This window comes from Bombina bombina, chromosome 8 (assembly GCF_027579735.1).
Source record: "Bombina bombina isolate aBomBom1 chromosome 8, aBomBom1.pri, whole genome shotgun sequence".
NCBI lineage: Eukaryota > Metazoa > Chordata > Amphibia > Anura > Bombinatoridae > Bombina > Bombina bombina.
In genome coordinates, this window is record NC_069506.1 from 165,603,303 (window position 1) to 165,624,966 (window position 21,664).

A 21,664-nucleotide genomic window follows, 5' to 3' on the forward strand; every position below is an offset into this window, starting at 1 on the left:
CAGCATATAAAAGAAGTTCTTTCATAGAGCAGTTGAAATCATGTTTTGTTTTTTTTTTTATTACAGTAACAGAAACTAGGAAACTAACCCTTTACGGACACAGCATTCAGTTTGCTCAATTGTTTTATGACGGAAAAATTCTGTCATATGTCCTTAAGAGGTTAAATGGCAAAATACATAAACACCAATTTCTCTCATTTTAAAAAAAAGTAATGGAAAATTTAATTTCAACCTCAATATTTATTTTCATGATGCAAGGCAGAAGGAAAAAAAATAAAGGTGTTGCATTGCAGCAGTATTTTGTACAAACAAATGGTGTGGAAATTTAAGATGAACATAGCTCCCAAACAGGCAATACAACAGGTTCTAACTTTATTTCCTCTTCCCATAAAATTAAATTTGAGTATTTAATTTGACAAATAAAATTTCATTTTTAACAAGTCCAAGAGGATATTGCATTCTGCTCTGTAAAGCAACTGAGGAACATATCTGGCAAAAGTAATATCAAATTTGCAGAGAAAACACGTAGCATTTTTATGTATAATTTTTATTTTACTGTAATCCTGACCACTGTAAAGATGTGTAATTCACTAGGCCTTCTTGATTTGTTGAACAAATCAATATTGTTTTCTTGACATTGGTGCCCAAGCGTCCCGCAGTGATGATGTCAGTCAGCGGGATCTCCTTGTTGTTTGGAAAGCAGATGGCAATATAATGTGCATGAAACCGCATGGGGTCTCCTGTGGAATAAAAAGTGACATTTAACTGCCTTTCAGATTAAAGGTTAGATGCTTTTAAACACACGACCGTACATTCTGGTGAGATTAACTATGCCGATTGGCTACATTTAGTGCTTTTGTAAAACGACTGTAAATTCAATATGAAAAACATCCTCACCCCCCTCTTATTTATGTTAGCTGAGTTTATTCCTATGGTGTCATACAAATATGGCTCTGGAAGGAAAACCAGATGCATAGCACTGCATTTAGACATTATAGTGATAGTAATCTTTGTGGTTATTAACATATTGCCTTTACATCTATATCACTGTTAAGAGGTTAATGATATAAGTAACAGCAGGGAAGTCTATTTTGTAAAGATTTAACCTACCTAAACCCTTGCCAGCTGGCCTCCCCTATGTAAATGTTTTGTACCACCCCCCGACAATGTGATGATACAGTCTATGCTAAGTTGTGCCACATGTCCCATAGCTTTCCCCCACCAGTGAAAGAAGTCGTCAGAGCATAGATGTCAATTTACTCTTTAATACCCACATAGTTCACTATCAATTATATTTCATCAGTGTGTAAAATGCATGTCATCCCCTACAAACCACACTTCTGTATAAATATCCTGTAATATAGAAAAGTGCACCTTATCATTAGCCATTGTTGTAAACACTTGTAGAGTCTGCCAAGGTAAGATGTAAGAAAACAGACTTTATTGATATTATATATTTATCACTTTTTTTTTTTATATATAATATCTTTTAGAGGTTTCCATGTTGGCGGTGACTTCCCATACCTGGATAAACAAGATAATCTCCTCCGAATTTGCTGCCGCTTGTAAGAAAGTAACCCCTTTGCCAAAGATCCCTGAAAACTTTGTAGTGCAACTCATGCGTCTCCTGCCCAGCATATGGCCATTCTGTAGAAGCAAGGTTCAAATCCACCTCCTCTACTTTTCCAGGAGTCGTTCGAGCTGTGGAAATCTGGACCATCATTGCTTCTTGGGGGAAATGGAAATTCTCCTCCAAGTTCTGAAGCTCTTTTATTGGCCCTTTAGCAGTAGATGACATCTCTTCTACAATGAAAACAAATATTTATATAAAGGTGAATCCAGTTGATGTGATTTACTTTGATTTTGTAAAGGCGTTTCATACAGTGCCACATGATTAAAGGGACAGTCAACCTAAAAATGCTGTTAAGTGATTATATATATATATATATATATATATATATATATATATATATATATATATATATATATAAAGTGTAAATCGATCATTATGTACAAATGTAGCCCAGTTTTGTGATCTTTATCGTTTGCAAGTAAAAGCACTTACTGTTCGTGCCGCTGCCATTTGAAAATGTCCATTTGGCCCCTCCCCTATTTTGTCATCACCTACATCATCATCATCTTCTTGGAATAGCAGTCACTTTTCAATCCTCCTTGTAACCTTCTTTAGCGCATGTGCAATGCGCCTATCATGAACAATACTAGCTCACCATCTGTTACCAACACCAGTGGTGACATTTACTTATCCCTGAACATCTCCTATACCGCCACAGAAATAGTAATTTCTGCAGCTGCTACTCTGGGGAACAGCTTGGTGTGTGCGACAGTCTTCCATGAGCGAATGCTCTGGACAGTTACATTATATATATATATATATATATATATATATTGATCAATTTACACACACACACACATATATATATATATATATATATATATATATATATATATAAAGTGTAAATTGATCAATATATATATATATATATATATAAATAAATCTATATATCACTTACAGAATTTTTAGGTTGACTGTCCCTTTAATGTACAAAATTAAGGGATTGGGAATAGCTGAAAATGTTCCCTCATAGATAAACAACTGGATAAAAGACCGGGAACAACGAGCAGTTGTAAATGGATCATACTCAGATTGGACAAAGATAATCAATGGAGTCCCTCCAGGGATCATTACTATGCCTTGTTTTTAATAATTTGTATTAATGACTTAGAGCAAGGATTAAATAGCAACATCACTATTTTTACAAAAGACACAAAGTTGTGTAAGGTCATTAGGTCAGGATGAAATTGCTTTACAAGAGTATTTTCAAAAATTAGAAGAAAGGACAGGTAAATGAGATATAAAACTGGAAAATGGCAGGTTCTACAGTAAATATAAGCAGGCAATTTTTAAATGAGAAAGCCGTGTGTCAGCGAAATGTGAATCAGGCGTATTCTGAGTCCAGTAACCTCTTATTGTTTTTTTAACCTCTATAAGAGTGATTAATAGCCGTTTGTTGTGACTACTTAAAGGGACACTGAACCCAATTTTTTTCTTTTGCGATTCAGATAAAGCATGACATTTTAAGCAACTTTCTAATTTACTCCTATTATCAAATTTTCTTCATTCTCTTGGTATCTTTATTTGAAATGCATGATTTGTAAGTTTAAATGCGGACCATTTTTGGTGAACAACCTGGGTTGTCCTTGCTGATTGGTGGATAAATTCATCCACCAATAAAAAAGTGCTGTCCAGAGTACTGAACTAAAATAAAACACTTAGATGCCTTCTTTTTCAAATAAAGATAGCAAGAGAACGAAGAAAATTTGATAATAGGAGTAAATTAGAAAGTTGCTTAAAATTGCATGCTCTATCTGAATCACAAAAGAAAAAATTTGGGTTCAGTGTCCCTTTAAGACTTTTGCCTGCTTCTGAGCCTGCACCTTATTTATAGTAATTTGTTGTGAGGTTATACCTCTTTTTCAGTTATTTATTCATTAGTGTCCTGCTCGCTAGCAGATTTTTGTTCATCAGCCTTTGTAGTCACTATATTATGGAAGTCTAACATATTGACTCATATTGTTGCTGGCTCTCTGTATTTTTCACTTTTTAATCTAAGTATTAATGCATACACTGCACGTTACACGATTTTGTTGTAATTATTAAAAGTTAGGTTTTATATATTTCCCTGAGAGTTTTTTTTTTCCTGCCCTTATTTACTTTCTTTTCTTTGAGTGCTCTATTGTTGTCCATCTCTTCTTTCTTCTTTGTTTGAATTATTACTAGACATTGAGCATCCCCCACACATATTATATATAATTATTTATTCATATTATTAGTACTTGTGGGGTACTGATAGATTTGTGCCCCCTTATCTTATAAGGGAGGAAAGCATAATTCTGTCACTATATAAATCCCTGGTAAGACCTCACCTTGAATATGGGGTGCAGTTCTGAGAACCTAAAAAAGACATTGCAGACTAAGAAAAGATTCAGAGAAAAGCCACAAAACTAATAAGGGGAATTGAAAATTTAAAGGGACAGTCAACACCAGAATTATTGTTGTTTAAAAAGAAATATAATCCCTTTATAACCCATTCCCCAGTTTTGCATAACCAACACTGTTATAGAAATACACTTTCTTTCTAATGACACGATGAGTCCACGGATCATCTCTAATTACTATTGGGAATATAACTCCTGGCCAGCAGGAGGAGGCAAAGAGCACCACAGCAACGCTGTTTAATATCACATCCCTTCCCTCCAACTCCAGTCATTCTCTTTGCCTACATTAAGAGCAAGGAGGTGGTAAAGTTTAGGTGTCTGGAAGAAGATTCTTCAATCAAAATGTTATTATTTTTTTAGCAGTGCAAGTTTGTTCTGCTTTTTCCTGGGGTTTAGCCGTAGCCCATGTCAGTCTCTTCAGTAGAGCAGTAGTGGCTTTTAAGCAATTGGGAACTTGTGGGGTATAATCCTCACTGTGCCTCCCACATAATTATTGCTGCCCTAACTTGAAAGCCTGAGGATGCCTCTCAAACCTAGTGAGCTGCCCTGCTGCCAGGCAGATTACATAGAGGTAGGTGCTAATTTTATTTTTTCTAGGGAGTATGCAGAAAAATATTGGCACTTTAACAGTTAATTCTGTTGAGACAGACGACTTATTAATCCTATTGTGTGTTCATAGGACAATGTGAGGCAGTTTGTGCAGGGACCATAAGCTCAGTTTGTTTTTATTATATTCCGGTCAAGGTGGTTACGTTTGTTATTTACTCCCGGGGGCTTTACCTTCAGACTGAATATGAATGCTGGCCGGGAGGTTCAGGTTGTTACGCCCACGATGGGCAGGTCTGTTTTGAAGTGGCAAAGAATTTGCAAGTTTTTTTCCTTCCTTCTCATTTCCGGAGTGTCGGCAGTGTCCTGCCTCGTTGCGGTTCCGCTTTTCTGTGTTAGCGGTCTCCGGCTACCGAGTGGAGCAGCTCTGAGTTGAGTCCAGATATTCTCTCTGAACATATCTCCGGCGGTCAGCAGGACAGGAAGGCACCTCAGCAGGGCTGGCTGAGGTGTAGAGGCTGTCTGGGGTGCTCTAAAACCAACGGTTATTTTTTGCAACATAAAAAATTGTTGTTTAAAATTTAAAGGGAGAGTAACGTTTTTTGTGACATAAGATAAATAAAAGTATTTTATTTCTCATTTGTTCAATTCAATTCTTGCTCTCAACATTATCTGTAGACCAGATAAAAAGAGAGGCGTTCTTACTCTGTGTCCGGGACCTCTCCGACCTGGGAGTGATGGTTCTTGTTCCAAGGCAGGAACAAGGTCTGGGATTTTACTCCAATCTTTTTGTGGTTCCCAAAAAGAGGGAACTTTCAGACCTCAAAAGTCTAAACAAGTTCCTCAGACTACCGTCCTTCAAGATGGAAGCTATTCGTTCCATCCTTCCCTTGGTTCAAGAGGGTCAATTCATGACAACTGTAGATCTAAAGGATGCGTACCTGCATGTTCCCATTCACAGGGATTATCACAAATTTCTGAGGTTCGCATTTCTAGACAAACACTTCCAATTTGTGGCTCTTCCATTCGGCCTTCCAACAGCTCCCAGAATTTTTTCAAAAGTCTTGGGATCCTTGTTGGCGGTGCTTCGGTTGTGGGGCATTGTAGTAGCACCTTATCTGGATGACACGGAGATGTTATTTTTTCTGCGTTCTCACGGATGGAAAGTGAATTTGGGAAAGAGTTCCTTGATTCCAGCTACAAGGGTAGTGTTCTTGGGAACAACAATAGATTCCTTATCAATGAAAATATTTCTGACAGAGGTCAGAAAAATAAAGATCTTCGATTCTTGTCTTGCCCTTCAGTGGCCCAATGTATGGATGTGATTGGTCTGATGGAAGCTGCCATGAACATCCGTTTGCCCGTTTCCATCTCAGACCTCTGCAGTTATGCATGATCAGGCAAGGGAACAATGATTATGCGGATCGGTCTCCAAGATTACATCTGGATCAGGCGACAAGAGATTCTCTTCCTTGGTGGCTGTCTCAGGATCATCTCTCCCAGGGAACCTGCTTCCTCTGAACCCACCTGGGTGATTGTGACACCTTCTACTTCAAGGGACCTTCCTTCATCCAAATTTCGTTTCTCTGAAGCCGACTGCTTGGAGATTGAACGCTTAATTCTATCTAAGCGCAGGTTTTCGGAGTCGGTTATTGAGACCTTGATTCAGGCTAGTAAGCCTGTCACTAGAAAGATTTACCATAAGATATGGCGCAAATATCTGTATTGGTTTGAAGCTAGAGGCTACTCTTGGAGTAGGGTTCAGATTCCTAGAATTCTGTCCTTTCTCCAGGAGGGTCTGGAGAAGGGTTTATCGGCAAGTACCTTGAAGGGTCAAATATCTGCCTTGTCTATTTTGTTACATAAACGTCTGGCGGATGCACCAGACATGCAATAGTTCTGTCAGGCCTTGGTCAGAATCAGGCCTGTGTTCATACCTGTTACTCATCCCTGGAGCCTTAACCTTGTTCTTACAGTTCTTCAGCAGACTCCATTTGAGCCTATGCATTCCTTAGATATTAAGTTATTATCTTGGAAAGTTTTGTTTCTTGTTGCAATTTCTTCTGCTCATAAAGTCTCAGAGCTCTCGGCATTGCAGTATGAATCTCCTTACCTGATTTTTCATTCGGACAAGGTATTTCTGCGTATTAAGTTAGGGTTTCTTCCTAAAGTGGTTTCGGAAAGGAACATTAATCAGGAAATCGTTGTTCCTTCTCTGTGTCCTAACCCGTCTTCTCATAAAGAACGTCTGCTGCACAACCTAGACGTGGTGCGTGCCTTGAAATACTATCTACAGGCGACTCAGTATTTTCGCCAGTCTTCTGCTCTATTTGTTGTTTTCTCTGGGAAACGTAACGGTCAGAAAGCTACAGCTACTTCTCTTTCTTTGTAGCTGAAGAGTATAATTCGCTTGGCCTATGAAACTGCTGGACAGCAGCCTCCTGAAAGAGTCACGGCTCATTCAACGAGAGCCGTTTCCTCTTCCTGGGCATTCAAAAATGAAGCTTCTGTGGATCAGATTTGCAAGGCTGCAACTTGGTCCTCTCTACACACTTTTTCAAAACGAAAACGAAATTTATGCTAACCTGATAAATGTATTTATTACTTGACACGGCCTGCCCTGTTGTATTCAGACAGTTTTTCGTGTTGTAAACCTCAGGCACCTTTGTGTTACTTCCGTTCTCTCTTTTTCCTTCGGTCGAATGACTGGGGTTGGAGAGAAGAGAGGTGATATTAAACAGCTTTGCTGTGGTGCTCTTTGCCTTCTCCTGCTGGCCAGGAGTGATATTCCCAATAGTATTTAGAGATGATCCGTGGACTCAAAGTGTCAAGAAAAAAAGAAATTTATCAGGTAAGCATAAATTTCGTTTTTTACCTCTGTGATTAACTTGTATCTAAGCCTCTGCAAACTGCCCCCTTATTTCAGTTCTTTTGACAGACTTGCATTTTAGCCAATCAGTGCTCACTCCAGGGTAACTTCACGTGCATGAGCTCAATATTATCTATATGAAACACATGAACTAATGCCCTCTAGTGGTCAAAATGCATTCAGATTAGAGGCAGTCTTCAAGGTCTAAGAAATTAGCATATGAACCTCCTAGAATTATCTTTCAACTAAGAATACCAAAAGAACAAAGCAAAATTGGTGATAAAAGTAAATTGGAAAGTTGTTTAAAATTACATTCCCTAAATTACATTCATGAAAGGTTTTTTTGGACTTGATTCTCCCTTTAGGCTATGAGGAGAGGTTAGCCAAACTGAGTTTGTTTTCTCTAGAAAAAAAAAAAAGGCGCTTGATAGGCGGCATGATTACTTTATATAAATATATTCAAGGCCCATATACAGAGATGGCGGAAGCTCTGTTTATTCCAAGAAAATTGTTTGTGACAAGAGATCATTATTTTAGGCTGAAGGAAAGGAGATTTAATCTCCAGCAACGTAAAAGTTTTTTCACTATAAGAGCAATAAAATTGTCGAACTCGTTACCTAAGGAGGTAGTACATGCTAATACTTGACATATATTTAAAAATGGTTTAGATACATTTCTGGCTAGAAACAGAAACAGGGATATGATTGCTGGTGTTAAATGGGTCACATTTTTAATAGGATTAATTTAAGATCAACTGGAGCTTTTATTGTAGATAATATTTATATAGGTTGAACTCGATGGACTTCTGTTTTTGAGGACTAATCAAGTGGATGTGCAGCTTGTAACATAGTAGATGATGTTGAAAAAAGACAAAACACAAAATGCTATCCTCTAAAGTAATGAGACAAATAATTAGTGATCAAGTGATTAAAGCACTGACAGGCAATCATTTGCTCGATAAAGACAGCAAAAAAAAGCTTACCGGTAACTTTGTTTTTGTGGGGGGTTTTTTTGCTGTATTTATTACTAGTTGAAAGGATAAATACATTCCCTTAAAGAAACATACTACTGCAAAAACTACCTGCTCAAAATCGCATTTTGCATAATTGACCTTACCTATCTATTTATCATTTTCATGCTAAGCAGAAAACACATGGTGATTGGTGGCTACATGTGAATATAGCTCCCAATTTGCTGATCAGCCATGTTCTGCTCTTTGTGGGGGTTTACCACATTGTGAGGATCAGTAATGACAAAAAGAAAAGAAAATAGTACATACAAATTAGCACATGTACTTTTTTGTATTAAAATGTCCTTTTAACTAAAAATTCAGCAAAGCATCTGCACGCAAAGCTACTTTCTATAAAACAACCACATATATAGTTCATACACTCTAATCGTCACTTTCAGGGCCCACAGCAAGTGTGTAAGCACAGTGTACGTTTTTATGGTCTGCTTGTTGCATGTATATGGCATAAAAAACTACTACTACTAATAGTAAGAAAACACACAAAATAATTAGAACCTACAGATTAAGCCTTGCTATTATCAATCATGTATGTTGCTCACCCGCCTGCTTGCCCCGCTGACGTTTCCTCTTTGTCCGACCCTCTGCAATACGATCGGCCAAGGATTCCAATGTCCGCCTTTTCTCTTGGAGGGCCAGTCGGCACTGCTCTTTGTAACTTTCCTCGAGATGCTGATTGTAGGCTTCAATCTGTGATCTTAAACATTCTTTATCTTCGGATTCAGAGCAAGAACCCAGGCTAGGCTAAGATATTATTCCATATTACTTTTTATACATCATAAAGATTTAAAGAAATATTGTAATCAGTTTTCCCTGGTTTTATAAAATCTTTCATGATTCAGATAGAGCATGCAATTTTAAGCAACTTTCTAATTTACTCCCATTTTCAATTTTTCTTCGTTCTCTTGCTTTCTTTATTTGAAAAAGAAGGCATTTAAGCTAAGGAGACAGCAAATTTTTGGTTCAGACCTTGGACAGCACTTGTTTATTGGTACTGTCCAATCAGCAAGGAATAACCCAGGTTGTGAACCAACAATTGGCCGGCTTCTAAACTTACATTCTTGCTTTACAAATGAAGATAGCAAGAGAATGAAGAAAAATTGATAATAGGAGTAAAGTATAAAAGAAAAAATTTGGGTGCAGTGTCCCTTTAAGTATGTCTCATTGCATGTCCCTGTCCTAAATAAACCATTTATTTTCCTGTTAGGCTTGCAGAGGGTGTCACCAATAGAGCTGTGAATGCTGGCCGCATTAGCCTATGTGCATTAGAAATAAGTGTACATCTGATACTGCTGTGTTAGCTTCGGTTTAAACGGAATCTAATTTACAAAGATGGTGTCAATGCCTAACTAGAGTGGGGAAACCCTATATATGTGCTTACCATCCATGTCCACTAATGGACTGGAATTTGAGGGGGGAAAAAAGTAATTTGTCATATTAGTTATGAAGACAAAAATGTTTCACATTTAATGGGACATAAAATCCAATTTTTTTTTACATGAATCAGATAGAACAAAGCATTTTAAACAACTTTCCAATTTACTTTTATCAAATTTTCTTCAATTTCCTCTTATCCTTTGTTGAAAACCAGGAACGTTGGCTCAGGAGTGTGCACGTTTCTGAACAACAATGTTATACATTAGCAAAAGCACTAGATGGCAGCACTACATCATGTCATATATAGTGCTGCAGACATGTGCATGTTACCTATCTAGATATCTCTTTAAAAAAAGAACAACATGAAAGTGATGCAAATATGATAATAGAATTAGAAACTTTTTTTAAAATTGCATTCTCTATCTAATTCATGAAAGAAAAAATGTGGGTTTCATGTCCCATTGTTCTACAGTAAAGTACACAAATACCTTCTTGCAGAGCTAACATAACAACAGGTGGCCCTCGTTTTACAACGGTTCAAATTTACACCGTTTCAGAATAACAACCTTTTTTTCCAGTCATGTGACTGCTATTGAAAAGCATTGAGAAGCAGTGCATTTATTAAAATAGCCAGTAGGTGGAGCTGTCCGCTTGTGTTGCAGCAAAGCCAAGCAAGCTGAAATTAATCAGTTTAACCAAACCTGAACTATTGAGCAGATTTCAAAGGAACAAGATCTTCCTGTCTATAAATCAGTCCAGATTGGAATGCATAGAAAGAACTGTTTGCAGAAAAATGCAAGTGAAGTCTGTGTTGTGTGATTATTTTATTAGGTTTATAAAACTGTTTAGCATTTAAAGTCTTCATTTCAAAGCTTTAAAAATAATGTATTAGGTGTTACTTATGACAATTTTGAGAGGGGCCTGGAACCTAACTCCCTCACTTCCCACTGACTTAAATTATAAACTGGGTTTCAATTTACAACGGTTTCGATTTACAGCCATTCCTTCTGGAACCTAAGCCCGGCGTAAACTGAGGGCTACCTGTATATTAAAAGTGAAAGGTCACAAATACATCATTTTTTTCATGCTAAAAAGAAAATACTCCAGCACAAATTTGGCCTTAGGCAAAAATCAGCTTTTTGTCCCTTTTTCTTTTTAAAGTGAAGGTAAACTTTCACAAATGAGTGCCCGGTTTAAAAAAATATTACTAAAAAAAGGGGCACTTTCATTCATGAATCCGTCTTCCTCCAATAACGGCGTTGCCTCAGGCCATGATTGGAGGATGCCATATTCGTCATTGCTGACGTAAGAAGAAAAGCACGGCAGGAGGGGGAAATCGCTTCTCCGGCTTCAAGAAGAAAAGGTAAGTATTTAAACAAAACGGGTGTAATGTAACCTTCTCATGAATGAAAGTGCCCCTGTTTTTAGTAGTTTTAATAGTTCATAGGAATAGTTCAATACTGCAGAGTTGGCTATAAAAACAAGCTATGTAAACAAGAGACAGCAGTAGAAATCCACTTCTAAGTGTGGATATAGGAAAGCAGTCTTGTTAAAATGTTATTCCAGCAACAAATTTGAATACAATTAACTCTTTACATCTGCTTGCCTGAGTACACTGTCTCTTTAAATTATGAACTACCAGTAGACCTAACCAGTCTGTTGTGTGGTTTCCCTTTTTTCCCTTGGACCAATAAAAATATGGCCTTAAAGGGTCATTAAACCCAATTTTTTTCTTTTGTGATTTAGAAAGAGCAGGCAATTTTAAACAACTTTCTATTTTACTTCTATTATCTAATTTGCTTCATTCTCTTGATATCATTTGTTGGAAAGCATATCTAAATAGGCTAAGAAGCCGACGATTGGTAGCTGCACATTGATGCCTCGTGTGATTGGCTAAACCATGTGCATTGCTATTTCTTTAACAAAGGATATCTAAACAGTGAAGCAAATTAGATAATAGAAGTAAATTTGAAAGTAGTTTAAAATGGCGTGCGCTTTCTAATAGATTGGAAATAATTTTTTGGGGTTTCATGTCCCTTTAACCTCCCATAAATGTTTAAAAAGGCATGAAAATCAACATCTTTATTACATAATTCAGATATAGCTTACATTTGCAAACAACTTTCAAATTTACTTCTATTATCAAATTTGCTTTATTGTTTTGGTATCCTTTGTTAAAGAAGCAGCAATGCACTACTGTGAATACATTGGGCAAGCCAATGACAAGAGGCATATAAATACAGCCACCAATCAGTAGCCACACTATATGGCCAAAAGCATTGTAGAGCCTATTAATTATTGTGTTCAGGCCTTTCAACTACTCCTATTGCTAACAGGTACATAAATCTCTATAGGCAAACATAGGCAGTACAATGGGTCGTACTGAAGCTCTCAGTGACCTTAAACGTGGCACTGCCACAGGATTCCACATTTGCCTACTAGATCTGCCCTGGTCAAATCTAAGTGCTATTATTGTGAAGTAGAAGTGTCTAGGAGGAACCCAGCAATGAAGTGGTAAACCATGCAAACTCATAGAGAACAGGGCTGCGGAGTGCACAGCATGTAAAAATCACAAAGTTCCAAACTGCCTCTGGAAGCAACATCAGCAGAACTGTGTTAAGAGCTTCGTGAAATGGGTTTCCATGGCCGAGCACCTGTTACAGAAGCCTCACATAAACATGTGTGAGTACTTTAATGCATGCTACCACTGCAGTGAATTATGAACCATGCTTCACTATCTCAGAGTCGTCGCTACCACTCTCCCACCTTGAGGGAGATCTGGGGGCTCCTACCCTGGCGATAGGGCCTGCGCAATGACGTCTCTGTGCAACTATATTTAAAATAGACAATGACAAGAATAGGTAACTCAGGCATCTAAGCAGATCCACCGTTGGAAAGGTAATCGCCTAACCTTTCCAACGGTGTAAGTCTTGGGGATCTGTAAAAAAAAAAAAACTTAGATAAGCTTAGCACCCAGGTGGGAAAGTGCTTAGCACTCAAAGGGTTAAAAGGGACAGTCTACTCCATAATTTTTATTATTTAAAAAGATAGATAATCCTTTTATTACCCATTCCAGTTTTGCATAACCAACACAGTATACTTTTTACCTCTGTGATTACCTTATATCTAATCCTCTGCAGACTGCCCCCTTAATTTAGTTATTCTGACAGACATGCATTTTTAGCCAATCAGTGCCCTCTCATAAGTAACTCCAAGGGGGCAAGCACAATGTTAGCTATATGGCACACATGAACTAACGCCCTCTAGCTGTGAGAAACTGTCAAATGCCTTCAAATAAGAGGCGGCCTTCAGGGGCTTAGAAATTAGCATATGAGAATACATAGGTTTAGCTTTCAACAAAGAATACCAAAGAAAATCTGTTGATAAAAATAAATTGAAAAGTTGTTTAAAATTGCATGCCCTATCTGAATCATGAAACTTTAATTTTGACTAGACTGTCCCTTTAACTTTAACAAAATGTGCTTTAGCTCAGAGGGTAACCGAGAGAGCAAGCTCCCGTTATCTTGAGACTATCTATGTTTAGGACAATGCTACTGTGAATGTCAAATGCTATCTTACAGCAGCCTAACTGGTGGCCACAGCAATGCTGGGCAGTAACACACATTCCACCACTCATAAAGGGTTACATCTTTAGACTGCTCTAAAATTTCACAAACCTAAAAATGTTGCTAACAAAATGGCAGTTACCTGCAAAATCTCTGCATGCAAATTAAAAATGTAAGTGCAGTGATATATAGTAAGCATGGAAAAAAAATCTTATACCCCTGAAGCAAATATTTTGTACAAATTTAAACTGAAACATAGCTCCCCCGCCTTAAGTAGAAAAACTATTTTGGGGGGAAAATGCATTTCCATTTTGAATAGAAGTATTTTTGTTTTCAACATGCTTATATTAGAAAAATGCTTCCAGTAAAAGCTATCACTGGTAAGTGGCACAAACACATGGTGTGCCAGCAATGGCTTCTATCACGCAAATTAAGTAATTGCTGACATAGTAGATGGCACTATATGCTCTCTGAACTGACACAGTATTGGAATGAGGGTGCATATAACATGCACAACATATGTGCACATGCCATTTACACTGTCATGACTTTTATAAGAAGCACTCATGCACATTTCACTTGTGATCATGTCACTTTAAATCATGGGTTTGACTAATTGTTCAAAATAAAGGATTTTTTTTTTTGGAGGTGGGACAAACAAGGTCAATCAAGAAATTATTTAACCCTTTGATTGACAGAACACATGCATTTTAACAACTTAACTGATCCTTACTTTTACAGGTCTGGCCACTTTATGTGGTAGGTTACTTCTGCCTGAACCATGAAGTGTAGGAGAGTGACACATGGCCGTTCCAGTGTATGCTGCACAAAGGATAAAGTATATATAGTATGCTTCTGTGACCCCCAGACCATTCCCCACTAAAAAGAGCAAGGCCTTGACATTTTTTCTCATAAGCCACAGAAGCTGCTATTTATTAGCCACTGATCTAAACCACTGGTTTTCAAACCTGTCCTTGGGCCTCCCCAACAGTCCAGGTTTTCAGGATAAACTTTGATGAGAGCAGGTAAAATAACCATGTTTACTAATGAGCTGATCGTTTCACCTGTGATCTAGTTTAGATATCCTCAAAATGTGTCCTGTTAGGGAGGCCTGGGGACAGGTTTGACAACAAGTGCTCTAAACAAATGTTATATATATATATATATATATATATATATATATATACATACATACATACACACAGGTAGCCCTCAGTTTACGCCGGGTTAGGTTCCAGAAGGAATGGTTGCAAATTGAAACCATTGTAAATTGAAAACAAATCAAATTGGGTGGATTAGTGCGCGCTAAAGGAAGGTATTGCTAAACACTACTCTAAAGATACAATCTCTGTATGTATCAAATACAAGTTAATAACCAAATAGTGAAGCCAAAGCTTCAAGATAGAGAAAGTGCGCTAACAAGCTGAAAGTATACACACCATATAAGGAATTGAAGTGAAAATTTAATAAACATATAGAATAAGATACACAAATATATACACTAAAAATAGGGACGTCTCCCTGTAATGTAAATACAACTAGGAAAAAATCCTAATGAAAAAACAGGTTAAAACCTATAAATGATGAATAATGCAGATACTAATTGATAATCTATGACATAAAAAAGATATAGCATAAAAATGATAATTAAAAGATATGGCATAACAGTGATATCATAAAATAAAACTTAAAAGACAAGCACCCAGTTCATATGTATCAACACAGTGCAGGTGGCCGTATGCAAATGAATGCCGATATTGGAACAGTGGAAAGAAAATAACGGCTTGTACCACAAATAGATACAGTTTACTGTACCGTAAGTCAAGAGAGTGTTCAGAGGGTGTTACCGAGGAGAAGAAATCCTTCGGTCAAGGCTTGTAAATTGAAACCCAGTTTATAATGTAAGTCAATGGGAAGTGAGGGAGATAGGTTCCAGGCCCCTCTCAAAATTGTCATAAGTAACACCTAATACATTATTTTTAAAGCTTTGAAATGAAGACTTTGAATGTTAAACAGCATTATACACCTAATAAAATAATCACACAACACAGAATATATAATTAAACTAAGTTAAATGAACAAAAATATTTGCTAAACAGCATTATAAACCTAATAAAATAATCACACAACACAGACTTCACTTGCATTTTTCTGCAAACAGTTCTTTCTATGCATTCCAATCTGGACTGATTTATAGACAGGAAAAACTTGTTCCTTTGAAATCTGCTCAATAGCTCAGGTTTGGTTAAACTGATTAATTTCAGCTTGCTTGGCTTTGCTGCAACGCAAGCGAACAGCTCCACCTACTGGCTATTTTAATAAATGCACTGCTTCTCAATGCTTTTCAATAGCAGTCACATGACTGGAAAAAAAGGTTGTTATTCTGAAACGGTGTAAATTGAACCGTTGTAAAACGAGGGCCACCTGTGTGTGTGTGTGTGTATATATATATATATATATATATATATATATATATATATATATATATATATATATATATATATATATATATATATATATATATATATTGTTGGGGTAATATTTAGGACATTTCCAAAAATGTATCAAGACCTGCATTACAATATACACACAAAAAGTGGTACTATACTGATTGAAGACTCCCTTTTACAAGTACTACATAAAAGCACACCAGAATCTGGTAAAATAAACACTAACCAGTATTCGTACCATGGGGATGTCATGCTCCTCTTGGGTTATTTTTTCATCTGAGCAGCTGTGTACAAGCTTGGCCGCACCAATTTCTACCAGTAAGCGTGTTTCCTCAGGCAGAAGCTGCAGTGGCAAGCCAAGCCGCGTATTCTGTCTGGGTTTTCTCACCAGGGCTCCGACAAGATTCCCAACTATACAATGCTGCTCTCTAATCTCTTTGGCATCTTCAGCATTCCACACAAAAGCTTTTCCTTCTAGGAGATGTATCAGAATCATGACTGGCTTCTATATGATTTAAAGCGATTTAGTGATGTATATCTCTGAGCAAGCTCATGAAATCAGGCAGAATGCCAGTTCATGTTCATCGTCATAAGCTGTAAAACATTGCAAGGAATTTATTTGAATGACGGGTATAACATATTAAAACAAACAACATATGTCTGTAGTATCTATTTAGTGTACCAGTGTATAATATCTGATAATACTTAAGGGGACAGTCTACACCAGAATTGTTATTGTTTAAAAAGATAGATTATCCCTTTATTATCCATTCCCTAGTTTTGCATAACCAACACAGTCATAAAAATATACTTTTTACCTCTGTGATTACCTTGTATCTAAGCCTCTGCAAACTGCCCCCTTATTTCAGTTCTTTTGACAGATATTCATTTTAGCCAATCAGAGCTGGCTCCCTGGAACTCCACGTGGGTGAGCACAGTGTTATCTATATGACACACATGAACTAACACCCTCTAGTGGTGAAAAACTGTGAAAATGCCCTTCAAGGTCTTAGAAATTAGCATATGAACCTCCTAGGTTTAGCTTTCAACTAAGAATACCAAGAGAACAAAACAAAATTGGTGATAAAAGTAAATTGGAAAATTGCATTATATATCTGAATCATGAAAGTTTATTTTGAACAATATTTTCTAACCTTAAAGGGACATTGAACCCAAATGTTTCTTTTGTGATTCAGATAGAGCATGCAATTTTAAGCAACTTTCTAATTTACTCCTATTATCAATTTTTCTTCGTTCTCTTGCTATCTTTATTTGAAAAAGAAAGCATCTAAGCTATTTTTTGGTTCAGGTCCTGGACAGCACTTATTTATTGGTCGGTTAAATTAATACACCAATCAGCAAAAACAACCCAGGTTGTTCACCAAAAATGGGCCGGCATCTAAACTTACATTCTTGCTTTTCAAATAAAGATATCAAGAGAATGAAGAAAATTTGATAATAGGAGTAAATTAGAAAGTTGCTTAAAATAGCATGCTCTATCTGAATCACGAAAGAAAAAAAAATTGGGTTCAGTGTCCCTTTAACAAATATATGTACAGTATTAACTTACAATTCTACAATTTGCAAATCCCTTAACATACATGTTGTGCTAACACATGTGATGTAATCACACAATGCAGTTACACAATCAAAATCTCACCAGCATTGAGCGAAAAATCTTTACTGTCTTTTTTATTTAGCATTATATTTAATGTGTCTCTCCTTAAAGGGACAGTAAAGTCATAATTAGACATTCATGATTCAGACAGAATATACCTTTTAAACAACTTTCCCATTTACTCCTATTATTTCATTTGCTTCCTTCTCGTTATCCTTTGCTGAAAGGTTTATCTAGGTAACCTAGGTTCTAGCTGCTGATTGGTGGCTGTATATATATATATATATATATATATATATATATATATATATATATATATATATAAAGACTGTCATTAGCTCACCCATGTGTTCAGTTAGAAACCAGTAGTGTATTACTGCTCCTTCAACAAATGATACCAAGAGAATTAAACAAATTTGATAATAGAAGTAAACTGGAAAGTTGTTTAAAATGGTATTACAGACAAATGAGAAATGAATCAACATGAATGTCCTAGCAGCTAGATATCTAATTTAAAAAAAATGGAAAATGAAAGCGATCCCGAGTATTTCAGAGGTTAAAAATTATCTGAAGAAACAATGTATTTTAGAACAGATAGACGCCAATATGAGTGATGAACATGATATTAGACAAGTCTTTAAAAAGTGGTCAGCATTCATTAAAACTCTCTCCCCTACTGAGATAGACCATCTGATCTTCCCGTTCAGGAATTGAGAGTTAGTTTTGTTGGGACGGTGGTAGAATTGTAATCCATCCTTCTCGTCCGACCACTAGAGGGCGTTAGTTCATGTGTTTCATATAGATAACACACGCACTGGAATGTACAGAGGAGTGAGCACTGATTGGCTCAAATGCAAGTCTGTCCAAAGAACTGAAATAAGGGGGCAGTCTGCAGAGGCTTAGATACAAGGTAATAACAGAGGTAAAATGTGTATTATTTTAACTGTGTTGGTTATGTAAAACTGGGGAATGGTTAATAAAAAGGGATTATCTATCTTTTTAAACAACAAAAATTCTGGTGTTGACCGTCCCTTTAACAACCAGAACCCTGAATAGTGAGATAACCATCTCTTGAGGTAAAATTTGCTTTTCTAAAATTGTTTAAAGGACCTAGCAATACTGATGAGACTTCTTAGATGATCTCGCCAGAGCAGAAAACCAACAATGAGAAGTAATCAACAGAAGAGGTGCTTCATTATTTTGCTTGTGGTGTGAGGTGAGGCAAAAAGTGAAGTTAGGGAGCCTGAATGTTAAAATAAGCTTTCATGATTCAGAGAAAGTGTGCAGTTATTTAAAGAGACTTTTCAGTTTATGTCTTATCAAATTTACTTTGTTCTCTCTGTATCCTTTGGCAAAAAGCATACCTAACTCGGTAGGCTCAGGAGCAGCAATGCATTACGGGGAGCAAGCTGCGGATTGGTGGCTACACACATACACCTCTTGTAATTGGCTCATCAAATGTGTTCAGTTAGTACCTAGTATTGCATTGCTGCTCTGGAGCTGATTTTACCTATGCATTTAACTCATATGTGGGGGATAAACACACAGTTATATGCAAGCAATATTACAATAATAAAATGCTCTAAGACATTAAAGCATTTTCTTTTTGCACTTATACGACCCCTTAAAGTGAAAAAAGTTCACTGTATTACTATGCACTTATCTGCAATACAGCACAAATCAATGGCACTTTCATTCACGAAAATTTTCATTTTTAGCTTTATTATTAGTTTTATCCGTTTTTATTCGCAATCTAACAAGCGTACGATTCAACCCGTTATATTTATTTTTTTAGCCTGCTGGTCACGTTTTAAGAACAGCCAATTGACTTCCTGGCCGTTAGGCAGCCGTCATTTGACGTCACCGCTATCTTCAAAGCTCTGTGCATGCGTTAGCTTCCTTCCTCTCCCTGGAAAACCAAGTGCGGCCCTCGTTTAGCGCTGTATAAAGCAAAGACTGGCATTAACGCATGTGCATTGTGTACCGTTGTCAATGTTTTGCGCATGCGCAGTGGTTATCTTCGCCGGGCACGAGCATTGTAGGCACGTATAGAGCGGGTGGGAACGCTCTATACGTCATAAGCTAAACAGACAGGAAGTGGATCGTGGGCGGAGCTTGTAATGGAACGGTAGGGGAGAAGAAAATACATAAACGTTACCTTCACTTTAAATTATGGAGCTATTATGGACCCTCTTTCTTCCTGCTACAACATAAAGGGATAAATATTATATGAGAGGGGACACTTGTTCTTTTAGACTGCAAGTGAGCACTAGGGATGTGCAGATGTAAGCAAAGGCTCGTGCCCATCGGATATTTTCATACCCAGATTGATTCTTATAAAAGATCACCAATCTAAGATCTGGATTTGCACAGATTTTAGCATGAGGCTCTTTTACAGGAATTAATCCAGCTACAAAAATATTCACGAACCGCTGCTTACATCTGCATTCATATCCTCACAAAGGATCCGAATGCACATCCCTAGGAAGCACCCTGTGGGATAGTGATCAACTGTACCACCGGACACCAGGGATTTTTTATTTTTTTCTTCAAAAGAAAAGGGAGTTTTATAGAGCTCTCTCAAACTAATTTTCTTAGGGCATGATCCCCCTCGTTAAAACATATCTCCCTAAGGTCACTGTAGTAATGGTAATCACAAGTATTAATGGGCACCAGAAAGAGTTTTTTTCTAAAGAATGAAGGGGACACATCAGGTGAGCCAATGACAAGAGGCATATATGTGTAGCAACTAATCGCCAGCTAGCTCTCAGTAGTGCACTGCTGCCCCTGAGCCTACCTAGATCTACTTTTTAACCAAGGAAACCAGTTGAATAAAGTCAATTTGATAGTATATATTGGAAAGCTTTTTAAAATTGCATGTTCTGTCTGAATCATGAAAGTTTAATTTTGACTTTACTATCAAATCCTGTTATAAACTGTGGTATTTACAACTTATGTGAGCAAATGGATTTGTGTGGGGTTTTGTGTTGGTTTGTTTTTTACTGTCCATACCACAAAGGATACGTTTGATACTTTTAGGGACCGAAGTAAAAATCCACCTATATACATACAAAAAAAATCAACGTAACTGTTTTTACAAAGACCGGTGGTATTGTTTATATCAGCACAAAAGACACAAATATGTATCTGTATGTGCACACAATGTGCATAATAAAATGTTATTAGTAAAGAGGAGTAAAACCTCTGAGGTCTTCAAACAGAATGTGGCGCCACATAGCGGATTCATATGTAAATAATATAAATATTATGACTCACAATGCAGAGGGTCGGAGCAAAACAAGAACCTTTACAGTCTTCAGCTGTTCGTTGCATGTATAAGACACATGGATTAACATTCCCTGTGTATTACACATGGGGAGAGGTAGCTAAGTAACGCGTGATACCAAACGTTTCGCTGTATATTAAAACATATCCCCATATACCGACTGCACATAAGACGAATCAGACGATGTGGTTAGTGAAGCACAAACAATATCCAACTTCAGTGTAGCAATATGTTATTACAACGTTCTTCCTTCCCCGGACCCCTATCGCTCTTATTTAATTATAACAAACCCACACATCTCATTGGACACACGGTTACTCTGTATTTCACCTGAGTAGTAACCTTTTCCTTGGATTATCTTGTAGCACGCTGCTATTACACTCCGAGACATAAAATAGTCCCTGACACGTGCCTCAGTATCTGTGCAGTGTATATGTAAAACTCTCTATGTGCACATTACCTCCACATATGACCTCCATGTCCCTTTTATCTCTCGTATATATATGTGCTTGAGATAGTTCTACCTGCAGGCAGGCAGCCTGTCATAGAAGGGCACGCTGAATACACTGCATGAATCCCTCCGCAAAGCCAACTCTCAATGGGGTGGAGTTAGCCGGTGCTGCATAGAGCTGGACAAATATGACTAACCCTGTGAGTACCATACAGATGTCTGTTACTAAACCTGTAAGTGTTGTAACAAGTGCTCCTACATGCATTGCATACAGTTTTCTTCTAAGTACCCCTCCCTAACTGCAACAAGTAAATATTATTATGTTAAAAATAATGCATGCATATGGATTGTGACAAAACTGATATATTGTTCTTTTTTTCTGGAATTTATTTTTAAAATCCAGTTGTTTTTTTTACAGCCTGGCAACTAAGTATACTTTTTTTTTTTTTATAAGTTT

At 37.1% G+C, this 21,664-nt stretch overlaps 1 protein-coding gene across 6 annotated transcripts; it reads right to left on the reverse strand.

Moving 5' to 3' along the window:
* Positions 1-220: 220 nt before the first annotated feature.
* Positions 221-21,354, reverse strand: TSEN34 (tRNA splicing endonuclease subunit 34). Of its 6 annotated transcripts, none has more exons than XM_053690674.1 (5): positions 21,217-21,354; positions 16,079-16,446; positions 9,002-9,203; positions 1,525-1,803; positions 221-740 (listed from the first exon to the last, which is right to left on the reverse strand). In XM_053690674.1, the coding sequence occupies exons 2-5, from the start codon at positions 16,346-16,348 to the stop codon at positions 553-555; spliced, it is 939 nt and encodes a 312-aa protein (XP_053546649.1). In that variant the 5' UTR covers positions 16,349-16,446; positions 21,217-21,354; the 3' UTR covers positions 221-552. The 6 variants fall into 6 exon arrangements, with proteins under 6 accessions (XP_053546649.1, XP_053546651.1, XP_053546652.1 ...); XM_053690676.1 differs by having other exon boundaries at positions 21,281-21,336; XM_053690677.1 differs by lacking the exon at positions 21,217-21,354 and adding an exon at positions 21,087-21,157.
* Between the last annotated feature and the right edge of the window lie 310 nt (positions 21,355-21,664).